Here is an 18,095-nt window from a genome sequence, read left to right as displayed (position 1 = left end):
AGACATGCAAATCAACCCCAGCTATAGGCACAGAGACTTTGTGGTGGTATTTTCTCTTCTTGGGTGTTTTGTGGTCGTTTTGTGTCACTTTGTATTTGCCATGCAACATTTCATAGTAGTTGTGAGTCTCCTTGTGTTCCTTGCAGCTGTTTTGCATTACATTTGATTTGTTTGGTTCTATTAATGGTCTAGTTTCTTCATGTTTTGTGTCTCTTTCTGGACATTTTGTGGTACTTTGTGATGGATTTTCCTCCTTTTTTTTGGATGGTTTGTGTATTCCGTTAACAATACATGGGGCAACAATTTCAAAGATGGAAACATCGTATTATTATATATATTTTCATATTATTACACAGCTTAGTTGTATACTCGATTCTGATTGGTCAATTCAGATTCAGAACATGTGACACGCTAATCCAGTAGTACAGACCGCTGTCAAGGACTATAATGACCGTTAATAATTTTGCTAATTGTAAATATTCTGTGTCATTTCAAACTGTGTGTATTCTTTCTGATTTTGCATGTAAAAAATCCCATTAAATTAGCAGAATTTTAAAAAGGCCTCATAAAGTATAAAAGGGAAGGGATAAATGGGATATAATTTAATTCCCTCATGGATCTGACATTAAATATGCTTAAAAATCCCTCCCACAGAAAGATATATCCTGTTAAATACACCATGAAGCTCTCAGGGATCCACAATCCTCATAAAGCTGACAGTGGTTAACGGTAGAGGATGTGTAACTGTCAACGGTAGATTTATTTGAACACCATACAATCCCTTTTCTGAAGACTAGCTACTGCTAATGTGTGACGAATACCACAATGTGAAATACTAGTGTAATTTTGACAATATGGGATAATAACAGCAGGCATTGAATGTCCACAGAGGGAAAGAAATAGTGGAAATATGAGTGACTTTTTTGCAGTTTTTAGATTTTATTTCAAGATCCCAGTGTTTACAACAGTCTCTTGAGGTTCAGCAAACATTCAGTGTTCAGCGGTATGTCCTCCACATGCCAATCATCCATTCATTTCAGACCGTCCATACCACTAAGAGCAAATGAACATTATAATTGTCTATCTGATATCCTAAAAAGGGTAAAAATATCCACAATATTGATCACAGTGAGGGTGCAACTCATCATAAAACAGGTTTAAAAGTTCTCAGTAAAATCAAAAATACATCACAAGGTAAAAACAGAATAAGAAGTGTTGATGAAACGGTGACTCCACGTCAGATTGATTTGTAAAGCAGTGCAAAGAGAAGCTCGTCTGGTTCTCCCACATGAAGGAGAAGAAGCCGTTTAAGGATTTTCTAGAAACCCCTTTACTTGCTGAAATGACACACAGAGTCCATGGCGAGCAGGATGCTGCAGAGAGACAAAAAAAACACAATTTCAGTATCAAATATTCAACTTTTAACGACCAATAATTCAATTTTCCTTTGCCTTCTTAAGGGGAGACACAGCAGGTGAATAGGGACATTTTCTTCCTTGCTAACAGATATCATGAAACTTCCCCACTTCCTTTCTGACATTAAGACAATCATTTAATATATTACAAGTTTTCTGACAGGTTATATTTAAATACGCAAATTAGGCATTATGTAGTGATTACTTCTGGTGAATATAGGAGAAATCTATAGACAAAAAATTGTAAAATAATCACCTGAATGTTGATTTTGCATGTGGTATGTCCTCTTAAAATGTTGTGTATCTTTACATTGAAGAACATACCTCTTACCCTCTACTGGTGACTCAAAAAGAAAAGTATAAAACCAACAATAAAGTGTTTTATTTGGTGTTTCGTGGAGCGTACCTGTCTGCAGGGTATCCTCTCTCACACAGGTTCACCAGAGCGTACAGGTGTCTCAGAGCGTACTCAAACTGAAACACAGGAACACATCACATGAGGAAATAAATGGACATTTAAATATTAAAGAACACAGTTTATTCACATCACATGAGGAAATAAATGGACATTTAAATATTAAAGAACACAGTTTATTTCCCCCTGGTTGTGGCATTCAAAATGTCAAATATTTCCAGTGAAAAAGGAAAGGAAACATCTTTCTGAATGTACAGATGTGGGAAAGTACGTATTTAAATTAAGGTGCGATCAATGTAGGGTAAAAGAAAATAAGAATAAAACTCCCCTTCCTTTTAATACTTTCTATATCTGGACTGCAGGGTTACTCTCAGGTCACTGTTTCTCATCCTGAATGTTAATCTTGTTTATTTGTTACACTTATGCAGAAGTAAAACCATATTAATAACTGAAACTACTTCATAAATCTGTCTGCTGTGTCCTGATACGGAAACAAATAAATACAAAACTACTTTAGTCTATTTTGTAGATAAAAAACATTTTAATAATCAGATTAAACTGAAAAAATTCCCTCAAAAAATACCCTTGTTTCTTTCTGTTGCAGTTTTGTTAATTTTAACTTAAAAGGGTAACTGTGCTGTGGTCCAGATATGTGAAAAACACTTTGATATTTAGTATCAAAAGAAACATTTAAGACTCATTTTTGGTCTAGATTTGGTCAAAGTAAACCATAATTACTTTGAGCAATTAAAATTATATTGAATATTGAAATTCAGCCAAAATATCCAATCTTCTTGTTGTCATTGTTTACTCCAATGTTTTCCTAATACAGAAAATACAGTATTTAATACTTAGTCTACTCTTTTGGTGATTTTTCTCTTTTTAAAACTACATTTGATAAAAAAACTGGTTGGAAATTGGAGCCATAGTCCTTAGAATATAGAAAGAACAGTCTATAATGTTATCTTATTTTTCTAAACTACATTTTACTCTCGTCTTTTACATCTGTGCCGTCTCCTAACTCTGTTAAAAACCTTGTTAAAGAACATTTTGAGTCAGTTTTTGTTAAATAATTAGTCATTGTTATTTTATATTTTATATTGTTGCATCGACTCAGTTGTCTCATGTCTTGTCTGTCAGAGAGAAACTATTATTTATTTGTATTATCATACATTTGACCTCCTTGTGTCTCTTAACCTGCTCAAATGTTATATGTTGCTGCATGTACCTTTAAAGTTCTTAACAAACAATCTGAGGGGAACTTCTGGTTGTTTATTTTTAACTTGTGATGTGTCATTTTGTAAAGCACTTTGAGCTGCATGTGTTGTATGGAAAGTGTTATATAAATAAAGCTTTGTTATTATTTGTATTATTATTATTGTTGGTGCAGAGACGCCTCTCTGTGCAGCCGTACCTCCGTCTTGTGCCAGTTGAAGCAGTTGTGTTTGTAGTGTGTGAGCGCATTCATGTAGCAGCGGGTCTGAGTCAGATCAGATCTGGAGTTCAAGACCTCCTCCGCCTTCAGCTGGTTCCCCGTCACCTTCTCCACCACCTGGCGCATCGTCTCAGCCATCATCTCCTTCACCTGCACACACGCACACACGCACACACACACACACACACACACACACACACACACACACACACACACACACACACACACACACACACACACACACACACACACACACACACACACACACACACACACACACACACACACACACACACACACACACACACACACACACACACACACACACACACACACACACACACACACACACACACACACACACACACACACACACACACACACACACACACACACACACACACACACACACACACACACACACACACACACACACACACACACACACACACACAGACCATTAGATAAGATAATATAATACTTTATTTATCCCGAAGGAAATTGTTGTGCCAGAGTTACAAAAATACAATGAACACAGCAGCATAATAATAAAACTGTGCACTGTGTGTATGTGTGTGTGTGTGTGTGTGTGTGTGTGTGTGTGTGTGTGTGTGTGTGTATGTGTATGTGTGTGTGTGTGTGTGTGTGTGTACCTTCAGGTGAGAGTTGATCTCCATCAGCAGTCCTCGGACCTCCTGGATGTCGTTGGACTTCATCATCTTCCTCCTCAGGATGGCCAGTGGGACGTCGGGGCTGGGCGTCAGGTCTCTGTCAGCGATTGGCTGCAGGGTCATCGGGGGGGCGGGTCGAACACCTGACTTAGAGTTCCCCTGGAAGGCGATGACCTTCATGTGAGCCAGAGTCTGGGAAGAGGGGAGGAAATCATTACACATTATTTATCACTTGTATATAGACTCTTATGGCACTACTTCTATTCTATTTGATTTGTATTTACTTGCACTATTTTATCTGTTTTATTGTGTTGCACTGTTGGAGCAGCCTGTGACCTAAGAATTTCATCGACATATCTATTCTACACTGTAGCAGGAAACGTGTTTTTCCACCTCCATTACTGTTGGAGCTGTTCATTGATTTGTTTTTAATTAAACATGTATTTTAGTATACAGTGAATGGATCAGTATTTGGGATCTATGGTTAAACAAGCAGAGCACCAGCAATCACTGATTACATCCGTTGGGCCGTTTCATTTTGAGTTTGTTTTGTTTATTGTTTAGAGTACAATTGCACCCGCACTGCGAGGGGGACCCAAGTTCCCATCAGCAAAAACACGTGGGTTTGCTATCCTGGCTCCAAAATGGTGGAATGAGCTCCCCATTGACACCAGAGGCCTGTACTACGAAGCTGGATTTTCGCTTAGCCGGCTAAATTCAGGGAAATCTCAGGCTTTCCGGTCCTACGACGCTGGTTCTCTTTTTAGCGGGCTAGATTTCCATGGTAACTTATGCTGAGCGGCTAACCTGCTCCGGAGCAGGTTAGGTGGCAGGCTAAGAGATCAACTCAGTGAAAGCACCGCCTGCTGACCAATCAGAGCTCCGTGTGCGGAGTTTAAAGCGATCAATTCATATGACAGGAGGAGAAAGGAAATACAGAAAAACTGCTGTTGCAGGAAAGACGACCGGCCAAAATCAACTGACTGTGTGAACGTGAAAATTAATAGAATATCCCCTCCCATCTTCAGAGCAATCTGACTATTATAACATTAGCGTTAAGAAAGCTTACTTAAATATCTGCCACAACATAAGTAACCGGATCAGAATAACATTAAGTACAGTCCGCGGCACTGTGAGTGCAGACGTCGATGTGTCCCATTATCATTCATATCATATCACATAATAATGTATCATATATTTCCTTATCTGAGTCAGCTGAGCCGTATCTGGCCGTGCAACACTCACAGTGTCACATACTGTATGCAGAAGTATTATTTTAAGCAACACATTAAGTTGACGAAACACTCGAGTCAAATGTAATTAAAGTCAGATCCACTCGTGTCTTGGACGGGGCAGTGATTTCATAAACCTGTTAATGTACGCATTCAAACACTTTTTCTTTTACCAGCTGTATTCACCTTGCAGGTGCAGCTATGTGGCTTTTATCCTGGGTAAAGTGTTTAAGTCATGGATGTTTAAAGTTTAACTTCCTCATATTTGACTAATATTAAAGTTCACTTTTCATTCAGGAAGTATGACGCTGCGCTGTCAGTACGCTTCTCCGTGTTTGTGATTGGTTGAATGCTCCAAATACCACCCCTTTCATGTGAACGCGCACCTAACTAGATAGGACACGGCTGGCTTGAGCGATCCACTTGATATCCAGCGTCGTAGTACAGTTTAGCGCCAGCGCGTATGTTTTGGATTGGGCCAACCGGCTAACTCCAACATATCCAGGTTAAGTTGAACCAGCTTCGTAGTACAGGCCTCAGGACAGCAGAAAGCTTACACACCTTCCAGAGCAGACTGAAAACTCATCTCTTTCGACTCCACTTCGAGCGATACAATTACTAACAAAGCACTTATATACTAATAAAGGACTGGCTTATCTAAAGCCTGTTCAGTAGCACTTGAAATGTTTTGTCTCTATGAAACCTGATGTACTTATATGATTCTGTTTTCTTCAAGTTTGTATCTTCCTGGTCGAATGCACTTATTGTAAGTCGCTTTGGATAAAAGCGTCAGCTAAATGAAATGTAATGTAAACAGCCGCTACACACAGTTAACCTACACATGACCATGATTACCAAATGTTTGGAAACAGTAAAATATTTCAGGTTAAAGTGACTAGAAATTAACTGGAAATAGTGATGTGACCGGTCTTTGGTACGAACGAAGGGAACCGAGTCGTACTTGGTGAGAGCCCTTTTTTTCTTTTTTTTTTATCGTCACCTGCCATAAATCCACTCGCCTTTAATGGAACTTGCTTTCCTGAATGCAAATGTTCCGTAGATGATGGCATAACGCGTGCTGCTTGAGTAGTAGTTTGGCTGGCTGAGAGATGAAGCAAGTTATACATTTTTTTCTGTGAGTAAAAGTAGATTTCTGGCAATACAGTCAATCATTATCCTGGTGATTATTTCGCAGATAAAACTAGTAACCCCACCCCCTTTAAAAATAAAACGGCTCTTTTGAACGGCTCTCGGAAAGGAACCGTAAAGATCCGTAATTCCCAACTGGAAACCTACATATTATAACAAGACGGTACTTAACCTATCTACCATCTCTTCCCAACAAGAGAAGACAAACCCTGCAGCGACGGATAAAGAAATATATAAAGTATCTGTGTCATGGGGGGTATTTCACTTTACATTCCCCCTCCTCTTGTGTTTCTCTCCTCTTCCTCTCACCTTGTTTCCGAACTGCTTCACGTGGCTGGTGTTGGTGTGGCTCTTCACGATCTTAAACTGCTTGGACAGAGTTTCCTTATTCAGGTCCTCCTGGAAACACAGAGAGAGAGAGACAAACACATCAACAACAGTTTCAGAAAAATAAGAAACTAAATATTTCCAAAATCGAATATATTTCTTCTAATGAAGTTCAAGCTTCTGTTTGGAGTAGTTTATATATTGAATGGCAGCAGGTGCTCTCAGTGCTTATGCAAAAATACACAGGTTTTGTTCTGCTGGTTAGAAACTAAAGAGTTGCACTTCCTTTTCCTTCTCCTCTCTCTCTGATACCAGAAAATACAGACTTCATATAGTCTGAGTTGGTATTACACAGTGGTAAAATCACACTAATTATTAAAAAAAACAACGTGAAATGGCAAAATTCTCTGAAGAAAATGCATGTGCTTGCTTAATGCTTAGTGTTGTAGAAATGTATAATTAAATCTAATTTAATCATAAGTATTCGGTCTCTGTTTATTTCCCACAGTTTGAATTCACATCTGATTTCCACTTCCTTAGAACAGACAAAAGGCTGTCTCTACAACCATTGGTTTGTAATTAATATGTATGTGAGTTTCAACCATCTGGTCAACACTTCCTGTAATGTAAATCCGCTTGCCGAGGACCTTCCCCTTCCCTCCTTCTGAATAAAGTGTTTGTATTTTCTGTGGTATGTGGTCAGATCTTGTACGAACCTTTTGGTGCAAGACTCTGTCCTTTCAGCTGAAATAGATTAACTCTGTTAAATGCTTTTTGACTTTTATTGACTTTATTAAATAACAAAACTTTGCTTTAAACTTCTATTATTTGTTCATTTCTTGCCAAACAGGTTGTTTCTGTTTTTGTGTGGAATTTCCTCCAAACAAAACGTGCAAACATGTTGAAATGTTATATCTTAGCATGCAAAGTACTGTACGGAAATACAGTTAACTTGTACTTTCAATGGAGTCTTTTTACTTTGCATTCTCACAGAATACTTGACTTATAATAGAAGCACTACAAAGGGTTTAAGTTGGAGGCATCTGATGTAAAATGTAGTTTAAAGTGAAGTCCTGTGGGCAGTAAATCAGGTGAGCTACATTTAGAGTAAAGGCTGAAAGCAGAAGTGCTATTGCTTGCTAATTTTTAAAATGTAAAATGATACATCCTGCTTGCTAAGTACTGTACGGAAATACAGTTGACGTTTAATGGAGTATTTTTACTGACAACATACATGTATTTATAATAGCAGCACTAGAAGGATTTCAAGTATCAACATTTGGAAACCTCTGATGTAAAAATGTAGTTTTATATTGAAGTCCTTTGGAAGTAGAATCAGGTGAACTACTTTGAAATAGTAAATGCTAAAAAGCAGATGAAATGTCACTCGTGTGTCGTGTGAACAATGACATTTTGAGATGATGTTCAGTAACAGTAATGGTTCAAAGACGACCGCACTCGGCCACAGTGAAATAAAACCGCTTTTTGAGGCATTTCATAGTAGCATTGGATTCAAATTGCCTTCATATGCAAAAAAGCATTCACAGGTAGTAAGGTGTGCATCCGGTTCAGCTTCATTACCGTTAGTTATTAGATCTTATTTATCACATCTCCTAACACGGCCTAAGTTACAGTTAATGCAAACTCTACAGCTTCTATCCACCTGCTGACATACAGGGAAGCTTTGGTTGTGAAACCCCTCACATTGTCTTCATCACACACACAATGTTGCATAGCTATTCTCATAATCCTAAAATGAAAAGCGTAGTTTGACAAAGAAGCACCCACCACGTCGGAGTCCTCCATCCAGTTGACGCTGTACCAGTCTCCCAGGTAGGTGTCCCTCTTCTCGTCGTAGTAGCAGGCGTACGACGACTCGTGGGAGTTAGATGCTGTCGTGGCGTAAACTGAAACACAGACATGTCCTCCAGGTTAAACTGCGGAAGAGTTTGGAAGAGAACTATCATTTAGCAGCAGGTGAAGCTGGTCCAAACAGACAGAGACAGGTGAATTGGACCGATTCACATTAAAGTTGCGACTCCTGAGCACACTGACTAACTTGGAAAAAGTATTCATTTGTGACGTTAGAGCTTTGTTGGGAAAATGCTCTTCCAATATCAGAGTCCACATGATAACAAAGGTATCCCAACTGTAGCTGTGTACATGACAGGATGTATGATTACCTAGAAGAGCATCAGGACTGTTTTAGGCATATGATAGCTATGTGATTAACATGATGATTCAGCCTCTATGGAGATAGACATATGACAAGCATGCTCATTTCTGACGTGGAGCTAATCTGAAGTAAACATTGAATACTGCTTTCTATTCCTCCATCTTGTGACTGTGTAACTCCCTCTCTTGGATATCAGCATGTGAAGGACACTGTTCAGGAACTAGTTGATGCTCTGTATGTGATGACTACTTCCATTCTGGAGAGGATCAGAAATACATGGATCCTGAGATTGAAGCCCAAGCCGGTGACGAATAGGGTTGGGAACCGAAACTCGGTTGATACCCATACAAAATACACAATTTAGGTTCTGCTTAACGGTTCCTAAACGCGGTAGACCCTGTATTCCACCGGGTCCGTCTGCGCCGCGGCGACCCGGTGGAATACAGGGTAAGGGCGGACTGGCCATCTGTGTGTTCTGGAGAATCACAGAACGGCCGGTCGCCAGCGGGCCGTTGGCGGGCGGCTCGGTACGCTGACGGCCGGCACCGCCCTTAATTTTTTTAAACGGCATCGTGTAAGTTGCGCTGACAGGCGACAGAGGTCCACAGTTGCCCCGCAGCAAGGCTCCCCCCGCCCTCCCGTAGACAGTTCACGAGCTCAGTCACTTCATAACACCAAAGATGGGTCGCGGTAAACGCTCTAAAGTGAGGCTCCACTACACTAAAAAAGAAAAAGACTAGGCACAGTGTAATGCCTGTTAATAGCTTGCCACAGGCTTAGCTCAGTTAAAATAAAGCACAGCTATTGTGCAATACATTTGTGTTGCATGTATATTTTTTATTTGTAAAAATGTCAGTTAAAGCTTAAAAGAATAAAGATATTTTTGTTATCTAAACGTTTGACCTCTTTCTTTTACAATTTTGGAATTGAAACGGGGAATCAATAAGAACCGGAATCGATAAGAACCGGAATCGGAATCGATACATTTCAAACGATACCCAACCATTCAACATGAATTAGTTGTTAATGATTTGTATAAACAGTATTTGGATGACTAACATACATTTAAAACGTGTTAAATGGTTAATAAATACTTTGTGAAGCACCTATAAACATTACTAAGACATACAGATAATACTTATTTGTTATAGTGGTTAATAATTGGGTTGTGGTCCATCTCTCTGTGTAATGTGCATTATCTATTTGACAAACAATTCATACAAAAATAATGTGGTAATCATAAAGAAATACATACTATAGTTTATAAGATGTTATGACAATAATTAAGTGTCCATAAAGAGTTTATTTAATTAAAATGTAATTGTTATCGTCTGTTTTAAGCTATAATGCAAATTGTAATGAATCAAAAACAAACATAGAACTAATAACTACTACTAACTCTTAATTAAAAAAAAAAAAAGTGTGATTTTATTATGAAGTGTTTCCAGATTATTCTACATTATTTTATTATCAGATTATTCCTTTTCTTGGTACTTTGTCCTGAATTAAATACAAACGGGTCACCAGATTCTCACTTCTCTGTCTGGGTACGGATGAAAGTGTGTTTTATATAAAAAAGGGATGTAAAAACGTGACATGAATCACGTCCTGTTATATTCATCACATGACACACTGCTCACAGATTACCACACACCATAATGCTGACCTCAGCGTTTAAATACACAAACCTGAGTCTGAACCTCAGCACAGACACGACAGTAGACGTTAAAAACAGGAACTTTATCTTGAAACATAAATCACATGAGCTCTAAGACTTCAAAAATGTGAGGGAAAAGTCAAATTCATGTCGTCGGAGGATTAGGAAACTCATGGATCGACACTTTTGATTAATTCATGAAGGTTTTATCATCTCTTAGCTTAACAGGAGAGTGTCTGATGAGGTTCAAAGTTGAACTCACCGTCGATGTCAGCAGGCAGGTCGGTCATCATCGACCCGGACTCACATGCCTCGATGTACAAAACCATCTGTCAGCAAAAGAAAAGGGCAAAAACAAGAGTTATGATGTGAATGTCAAGCACAGGGTCACAATCACATGACTTGGGTTTATCTGTGACCTTTATACTGTAAGAAAAATACGTTATAACATGTCATTGAGACGTGGTGGATTTTAGTTACTCTCTGATGGAGCCGTGCTAGCTGTTTCCAACCGTTACCATGCTTTGTGCTAAGCTAAGCTAACGGCTGCAGGTTCATATTTACAGACCTGAGAGTGGTTTCAATATTCTTATCCAATGCTGAGCAAAGAAAGGAAATAAGTATACCTGCCAAAAACAGTTTCTTAACATATGCAAATACAGAGTTTTTTGTGTGTAGGACTTTTGTGTTTGAACTGTTTTGAAATACAACAGAAAGATCTTGTAAAAACGATTACACGCAAATCATAACAGCATTTTAAAAACCTTTACAGCACGCATAATGTTCACTTTTGCTAACATACTAAATATAACTTTATTATATACACAGGAATCAGCCCTGCAATAAGTTCAAACCTTTACCAAATGTCCATATATCATTAACCTTTACACTAGATTGAGGGATGTTTTGATTCAGCACGTCAATATAGTGCAGCATAACACCATCACTAACTATAACCCCAATGCTAGGGGCTTATGAGCTATGAGTGCAAAAGAAAATACTCATAAAAGTGGAATTTAAAGCAGAAAACTTGTATCAAATTGTACCTTTTTGTATTTCTTGTTCTCGTGCATGTATTTGATGGTGTCCTGGAGGTCTGTGGCACTCAGCTGCGGAGAGAAAGAGAGGATACAAAGGTCATTTAATATTTACTTCTTGATCAAACTAGCATTCTCAACGCAGGGATTTTAAAGAAATTACTTTCAAAGTGTTGGATTTGGGCTTTTAGTTTGGAGTAAAGGATCTGAATACATTCTAATTTTAAAGATGTGGCTCTTGCATCTGAAATAATGTTATATTTATTTAAAAGAAACTGTGCAGATGCCAAATGAATGTCTCCACACAGTAAGGTATTTAAACGTTACATGACAGATCTTGACATAGATAATGATCTGAGAGAAACGAGCTGAACAACATTACAGCCGTGAGTTCAGTTCGGTGCTTTAAAGGTCTCCTATTATCCTGTTTTTCATCAATATATTACAGGTCTCAGATATATACAAATCATGTCTCTGAAGTGTTTGGCTCCAAATACCAAACAGATCATTGCAGCATTACCCATAATCCCCTCTGTTTCAGCCCTGTTTCAAAAGTGCTGATTCTCTGTCTGTAACTTTAGATGAAAAATAAGGAGCCCCTCCCCACGCCCCTCTGAGAGATATTTGGTTACAAAGAACTCAATGGTGCTCTAGGAGGAGATTCAGGTGATAAGGGGGGGGGGGGGGTTACCTTGGTTGCTGATTGGCTAATGGTTACACAAGACAAACATCGTTATGACATCATAAAGTGGCCAAAATCTGATCAGCTCATTTTCAGACAGGTTTTTATAAAAATGGATCAGGACAAAAAGAGAGAGAATCTTTGTTCCTGAAACTTTCAGAGTCTCTTTACACAGAGGGGACACATGTTGATGAAGAAGAGACATGAAGAAGAGGGGACACATGTTGATGTAGAAGAGACATGAAGAAGAGGGGACACATGTTGATGTAGAAGAGACATGAAGAAGAGGGGACACATGTTGATGTAGAAGAGACATGAAGAAGAGGGGACACATGTTGATGTAGAAGAGACATGAAGAAGAGGGGACACATGTTGATGTAGAAGAGACATGAAGAAGAGGGGACACATGTTGATGAAGAAGAGACATGAAGAAGAGGGGGACACATGTTGATGTAGAAGAGACATGAAGAAGAGGGGACACATGTTGATGTAGAAGAGACATGGAGAAGAGGGGACACATGTGATGTAGAAGAGACATGGAGAAGAGGGGACACATGTTGATGTAGAAGAGACATGAAGAAGAGGGGACACATGTTGATGTAGAAGAGACATGAAGAAGAGGGGACACATGTTGATGTAGAAGAGACATGAAGAAGAGGGGACACATGTTGATGTAGAAGAGACATGAAGAAGAGGGGACACATGTTGATGTAGAAGAGACATGAAGAAGAGGGGACACATGTTGATGTAGAAGAGACATGAAGAAGAGGGGACACATGTTGATGTAGAAGAGACATGAAGAAGAGGGGACACATGTTGATGTAGAAGAGACATGAAGAAGAGGGGACACATGTTGATGTAGAAGAGACATGAAGAAGAGGGGACACATGTTGATGTAGAAGAGACATGAAGAAGAGGGGACACATGTTGATGTAGAAGAGACATGAAGAAGAGGGGACACATGTTGATGTAGAAGAGACATGAACAAGTGGATTTTGCATAATAGGTGACCTTTAAGCTGAGTGAACATTAGCAGAAACAGGAAGTGGGAAAAGTGCTCACGTCATCATTGGGGAAAGCCAGGATAGCCGGCGCTCCGTGGTCAGTGAAGTACACGAACACATGATCGTTGGGACCGCTGCCAAAACAAAGAGACCGAGAGAAGTCAGTACATGTTATCTGGATGAACCGGAATTGGTGCATTGTCCTGATGCCTTATCATCTCTTCAAAGAGTCACTTCTCTTTTACTCTCTTGTTAAGCGCAAATACAAATATTTTTCATGACTTTCAAAGGAACTTCAATACAAATTCCCAGGACCATTCACAACCTACAGTATGAAAAATACAAACTGCAGACACACACCATTCATGTTTTTCTGTCGACTGTATTATCAGTGTATTCTGCATGCATTACGGTATCAATATATTTCCTGATGGAGGATTTCTCAGGCATGTAAATAATATTTTTTTAAATGTTTCCAGGTTTTCCATGACACTTGCCTCTTCAGCACTTTTCCAGATCCTCCTTTCACGTTGGAGGAGTCGCCCTTCAGCACGGCTAGGAAGTTCTGTGGGGTCACATCCTGCAGGAGAACAGCATATCAGAACGTTTATACAATCTGTCAATGCAAACATGTTTTCAGGAGCTCTGATTTTGCACTCCTGTTCTAATATTTGCACTCACGTCCCCGATGTAGTCTTTAGGAACTCCCTTGTACACATCAGTACCATTGGGCCGGTTGATCACTATCCCTGGTGTGGGGTTACTGCGGAATAAAATAGTCAGATGAGCAGGAGGAAGTGAAACTAGCTGAGAAAACACACCACCACCTGATCAGTGAATCATTCAACTGCTGCCTGTCAACATATCAGAGGCAGAACCTGGCAGGAACTCACATGTCTTCACAGCAATGCTCAACAACAACAAAGACTTAGTGTGTGAGAAAAGCTGCAAACTGCCTGCAAACTGTACACATTAGCTAGTTATTAACAAGGGCTGCACTATGGGAAGAAATAACTATTGCAATATGCTTCACAATATTAACTGACTGATCATTTTTTACACTACATACTGATATACACCTGAACATCAGCAGGAGAGGACTCTTTAAAGTAGAGACACTACATACTGATATACACCTGAACATCAGCAGGAGAGGACTCTTTAAAGTAGAGACACTACATACTGATATACACCTGAACATCAGCAGGAGAGGACTCTTTAAAGTAGAGAAACTACATACTGATATACACCTGAACATCAGCAGGAGAGGACTCTTTAAAGTAGAGACACTACATACTGATATACACCTGAACATCAGCAGGAGAGGACTCTTTAAAGTAGAGACACTACATACTGATATACACCTGAACATCAGCAGGAGAGGACTCTTTAAAGTAGAGAAACTACATACTGATATACACCTGAACATCAGCAGGAGAGGACTCTTTAAAGTAGAGACACTACATACTGATATACACCTGAACATCAGCAGGAGAGGACTCTTTAAAGTAGAGACACTACATACTGATATACACCTGAACATCAGCAGGAGAGGACTCTTTAAGCCTCTAGAGACAAACAACACATTTCTTCATACATTCCTGCAGGTTTTTATAACACACAGCAGCAAAGTCAGTAAAATACGAAGAGTAAACAAGTCCTCCTGATCAGTGTTCAGTGATTACAGTGAAACACTGCTGTGTGCTTTTATACTCAGTCACCAGTCAGTCATTAAACTCGAGTCAAAGTCCTCCAGGAAGTAAAATGAGTTCCTTGTGACTCTCTGTAACTCGGCCTGAGTTCTGCTGACTCTTTGACAATGAACCACTTTAGCGATCAATTTAACGCTGGTATGTATGTATAGGGTGCTCTATAAAGACTTGTAAACAGAAAATGAACATAAAGGAAATATAGAAAAAAGTAACATAAGGAATTAAATATTAAAACGCTTTTTTAGAAGTGACTTCATCTTCAAAAATCCAATGTTTTCTCGTGGCTAAAAACTATTAATTTGGGATTTTTATATTATTATTATCTGAAAAACATCTACAGTGTTTGGAAATGTTATGGCTTATTAATGATTTACCCACTACAATAAAGGCTTTTAATATTCGCTTCCTTGTTGCTTTGTTCTGATGCTTTGACCCTATCAAGAGCCCATCATCATTATTCATCAGCTTTAGTGCTAACTTTGTTCTATACGGCACCTCAAAATACTATTTAAGGCACTTTAAATCTTAATATAGTGACATTGATAACAAGCAAAGTTAGGGGTTAAAATCCTAAAAATTATAATTTAGTTGAACCATGCGATACAGCGTGCATTACATATTTATAAAACAGAAAATGTGTGTTTTATGTCACATTTAGCAGCCGTGTTAAATATATCAGATGCTGACATTAAGTCGCTTTTTTTTAAACTTGCAAAACAACAAAAGCCTCTAAAGTAAAATGTGTTTTTTTGATGATTTCAGTGGAAAGAAGAAGTCTCTTTATCAGAAAGATACGCTGCAGAGAAACTGAAAACTGCCGACTCACTCCTCATTGTTGGCCAAGTCATCGTACATCATCATCACGATCTGCTCGTCCGGGATGCCGTTCTTGTGCACGATCTGGTACGCGTGGCATGCATCGGCCTGAGGGTCAGGGAATAAAGAAAGTATGAAGAGTTTTCTGCAGATAACGGTGAATTTTCTAAAGGGTTAAATATGTCATGTTAACAGATTTTAACGTGCAAACATTCATTTTTTCTTTGGTTAATTGGGTTGTTTTTGTTTGTCTGTTGTTTGGTTTGTTCCATATTTATACAGCTCCTTAAAATTAATTAACGGGCATGTGTAACTGAATCTCTCTTGATCCTTTCTGACAATGTTGCTTATTGCCCAGTCTGGAGGTAGGGGTGGGTGGGACTGCTTTAAGGGGTTTTCTGTTTCTGTCTTATAAAATGTCTTAATTTTTTAATAGTTTCTCTTCTCTAAGTTTTGTTACACCCCTTTTTTCTTTTCTTTTTTTACAGTACCTGCATTTGCAATCCTGTATATTCTCATGTAACTGTTTTATGTCTGAAAAAGCCAGTAAATAAGTGTAAAAAAAATTCCTGAAGATTTGAGCCCCTTTCTTACAATCTTTTGAGAAAGCTGTATTGTCGTACAATGATATCTGTAATAACACCGTCTGTGTGCTATTCTATTCTTCCTTATCTCTTAGGGAGGGGGTCTGGGTGGTTTAACATCTATTTAATGACTTGCAGTGTTCTTTGAAAGCATGTAAAAATGAACATGTGATACTAATTTACGACAAAATATAATATAGAAAAGTCACATGCAAGCAATAAATTCTCGATAGATAAAATAGGGCCCACTTGTTCACATATCACACTTAAACTAAAAAACTGAATTACCCACTAAGAATATATTTCACACAGTTTTAGACCTTGTCAGACACGGCAGTTTCTTTAACTTCTCACAACAAATGAATATTCAACTTGCACCTTTTTAACCACTTTATTGTAACACACGTTATATATTACAGTGTGTTCATGTTTTAATCAACTTTGTATATGATTCTGATTGATTTAGACAAGCTCGAAAACGAAACAGATATTTCTAATTGTGTACTTGTTTAGTTAGACCTAGACAAAAACTGAATTTAGCTGAACTACCAGCAAGCTTCTGAAATTGTAGTTACATTACTAGTTAAATAACATGTAGTCCACAACTCCCAGCACGGGAAACAATGCATCTTCTAAAAATCTATAGAAACATGTTTTTAATAATAAAAAGTAGAAGTCAGCTGCACCTTTTCAGCAGACTGCAGAAAGCATTGTGAAGAGGAAGTGTCTTTATCTTTACCTTATCAGTAACCAATGCGGACTATTGTTATATGACAACAATTGAGTCACGCAGGGTTTGAACTTGGTAAGGTGATATTGAGGGAACAGTTTCCGTGTTTTCTCACCTGGTGTCTGTAGTTGTACCAGCCGTTAGATCCAGCGACTATCACCACCCAGTTCTTCCCGGGAGCAGCGTCCTCCTGCGGGGAGGGGAAGGCACCAACCAGCCCGAGAGCCAGGCCCAGCAGCACGGGGAACAACATGCCTTCTGTGGGGTGAATAACAGCGTTATTTAACATGTATTACACTCTTATTATACTGTTTATTTTGTTTATCCGACTGTAAAACACATAAACAAGACATCACGTGATTAGCCCATTCCCAAAACCTAGCTAGATTTTAGCACAACAAGGTAGCAAAACAGACTTTAAAAACTGCTAAGAACGCGATTTATCTATTATATTATAATAACAAACCAAGCCGGATTTATCTCAGTCGGATTACGAACAAACACAAGAGTATTTTTTTTTTACCTTTTCTTTGTGTTTTCGCTGTGTTGAAGGAAAGGAGAGACAGAAAGTAAATAGATGGAGTCAGTGGGACAATTTATATGATCTCGGGAGATGGGAATTCTCCCGCAGGAGCCAATCAGAGAGCTCAGGGGGCGGGGCTTTACTGTAAACAGTCATGTGATTGGAGAGCAGCAAAACATGCATCAATTTGTGTGTTTTTGAGGTGACGGGAAAACTAGATTATCGTTTCTGAGGAAAATGATCTTCTTTAAACAAACACATCAGGAATGATTGGAGCGGAGTCATAGAGCTCGGGGTTTACTGTAAACAGTCATGTGATTGGAGAGCAGCAAAACATGCATCAATTTGTGTGTTTTTGAGGTGACGGGAAAACTAGATCAACTACTAGATATGTATAAATTACTTGGATAAGTGACATGCAGAAGCAGATTGACTAAATCTATGTTAACACTCATCTGACTCATGGGCGTAGGAAGCATCCTGAATGTGGGGGGGACATTTTTAACGGGGGTGTGGGGGCGAAAAAATAT

General features: G+C 38.8%; 1 protein-coding gene across 2 annotated transcripts; it reads right to left on the bottom strand.

The window, feature by feature from the left end:
* Positions 1-915: 915 nt before the first annotated feature.
* lgmn (legumain) lies at positions 916-17,669 on the bottom strand. 2 transcript variants are annotated; one of them, XM_034129092.1, is made up of 14 exons: positions 17,566-17,669; positions 17,158-17,300; positions 15,739-15,836; positions 13,882-13,963; positions 13,698-13,780; positions 13,259-13,334; positions 11,524-11,586; positions 10,740-10,806; positions 8,433-8,551; positions 6,627-6,716; positions 3,919-4,128; positions 3,245-3,415; positions 1,822-1,889; positions 1,320-1,373 (listed from the first exon to the last, which is right to left on the bottom strand). In XM_034129092.1, the coding sequence occupies exons 2-14, from the start codon at positions 17,293-17,295 to the stop codon at positions 1,331-1,333; spliced, it is 1,308 nt and encodes a 435-aa protein (XP_033984983.1). In that variant the 5' UTR covers positions 17,296-17,300; positions 17,566-17,669; the 3' UTR covers positions 1,320-1,330. The 2 variants fall into 2 exon arrangements, with proteins under 2 accessions (XP_033984982.1, XP_033984983.1); XM_034129091.1 differs by lacking the exon at positions 17,566-17,669 and having other exon boundaries at positions 916-1,373; positions 17,158-17,295.
* Between the last annotated feature and the right edge of the window lie 426 nt (positions 17,670-18,095).

Source organism: Trematomus bernacchii, unplaced genomic scaffold (assembly GCF_902827165.1).
Source record: "Trematomus bernacchii unplaced genomic scaffold, fTreBer1.1, whole genome shotgun sequence".
NCBI lineage: Eukaryota > Metazoa > Chordata > Actinopteri > Perciformes > Nototheniidae > Trematomus > Trematomus bernacchii.
The sequence above is the reverse complement of the archived record's forward strand: the minus strand, read 5'-3'. Positions and strand labels throughout refer to the sequence as shown.

Excerpts from the sequence above, each read along its gene's own strand:
- lgmn (XM_034129092.1), bottom strand. The coding sequence starts at position 17,295 with ATGTTGTTCCCCGTGCTGCTGGGCCTGGCTCTCGGGCTGGTTGGTGCC. Across the intron at positions 15,837-17,157 it reads GGTACAACTACAGACACCAG|GCCGATGCATGCCACGCGTA; the intron begins GTGAGAAAACAC and ends CCTGACCCTCAG. Across the intron at positions 13,335-13,697 it reads TCTGGAAAAGTGCTGAAGAG|CGGTCCCAACGATCATGTGT; the intron begins GCAAGTGTCATG and ends TTGTTTTGGCAG.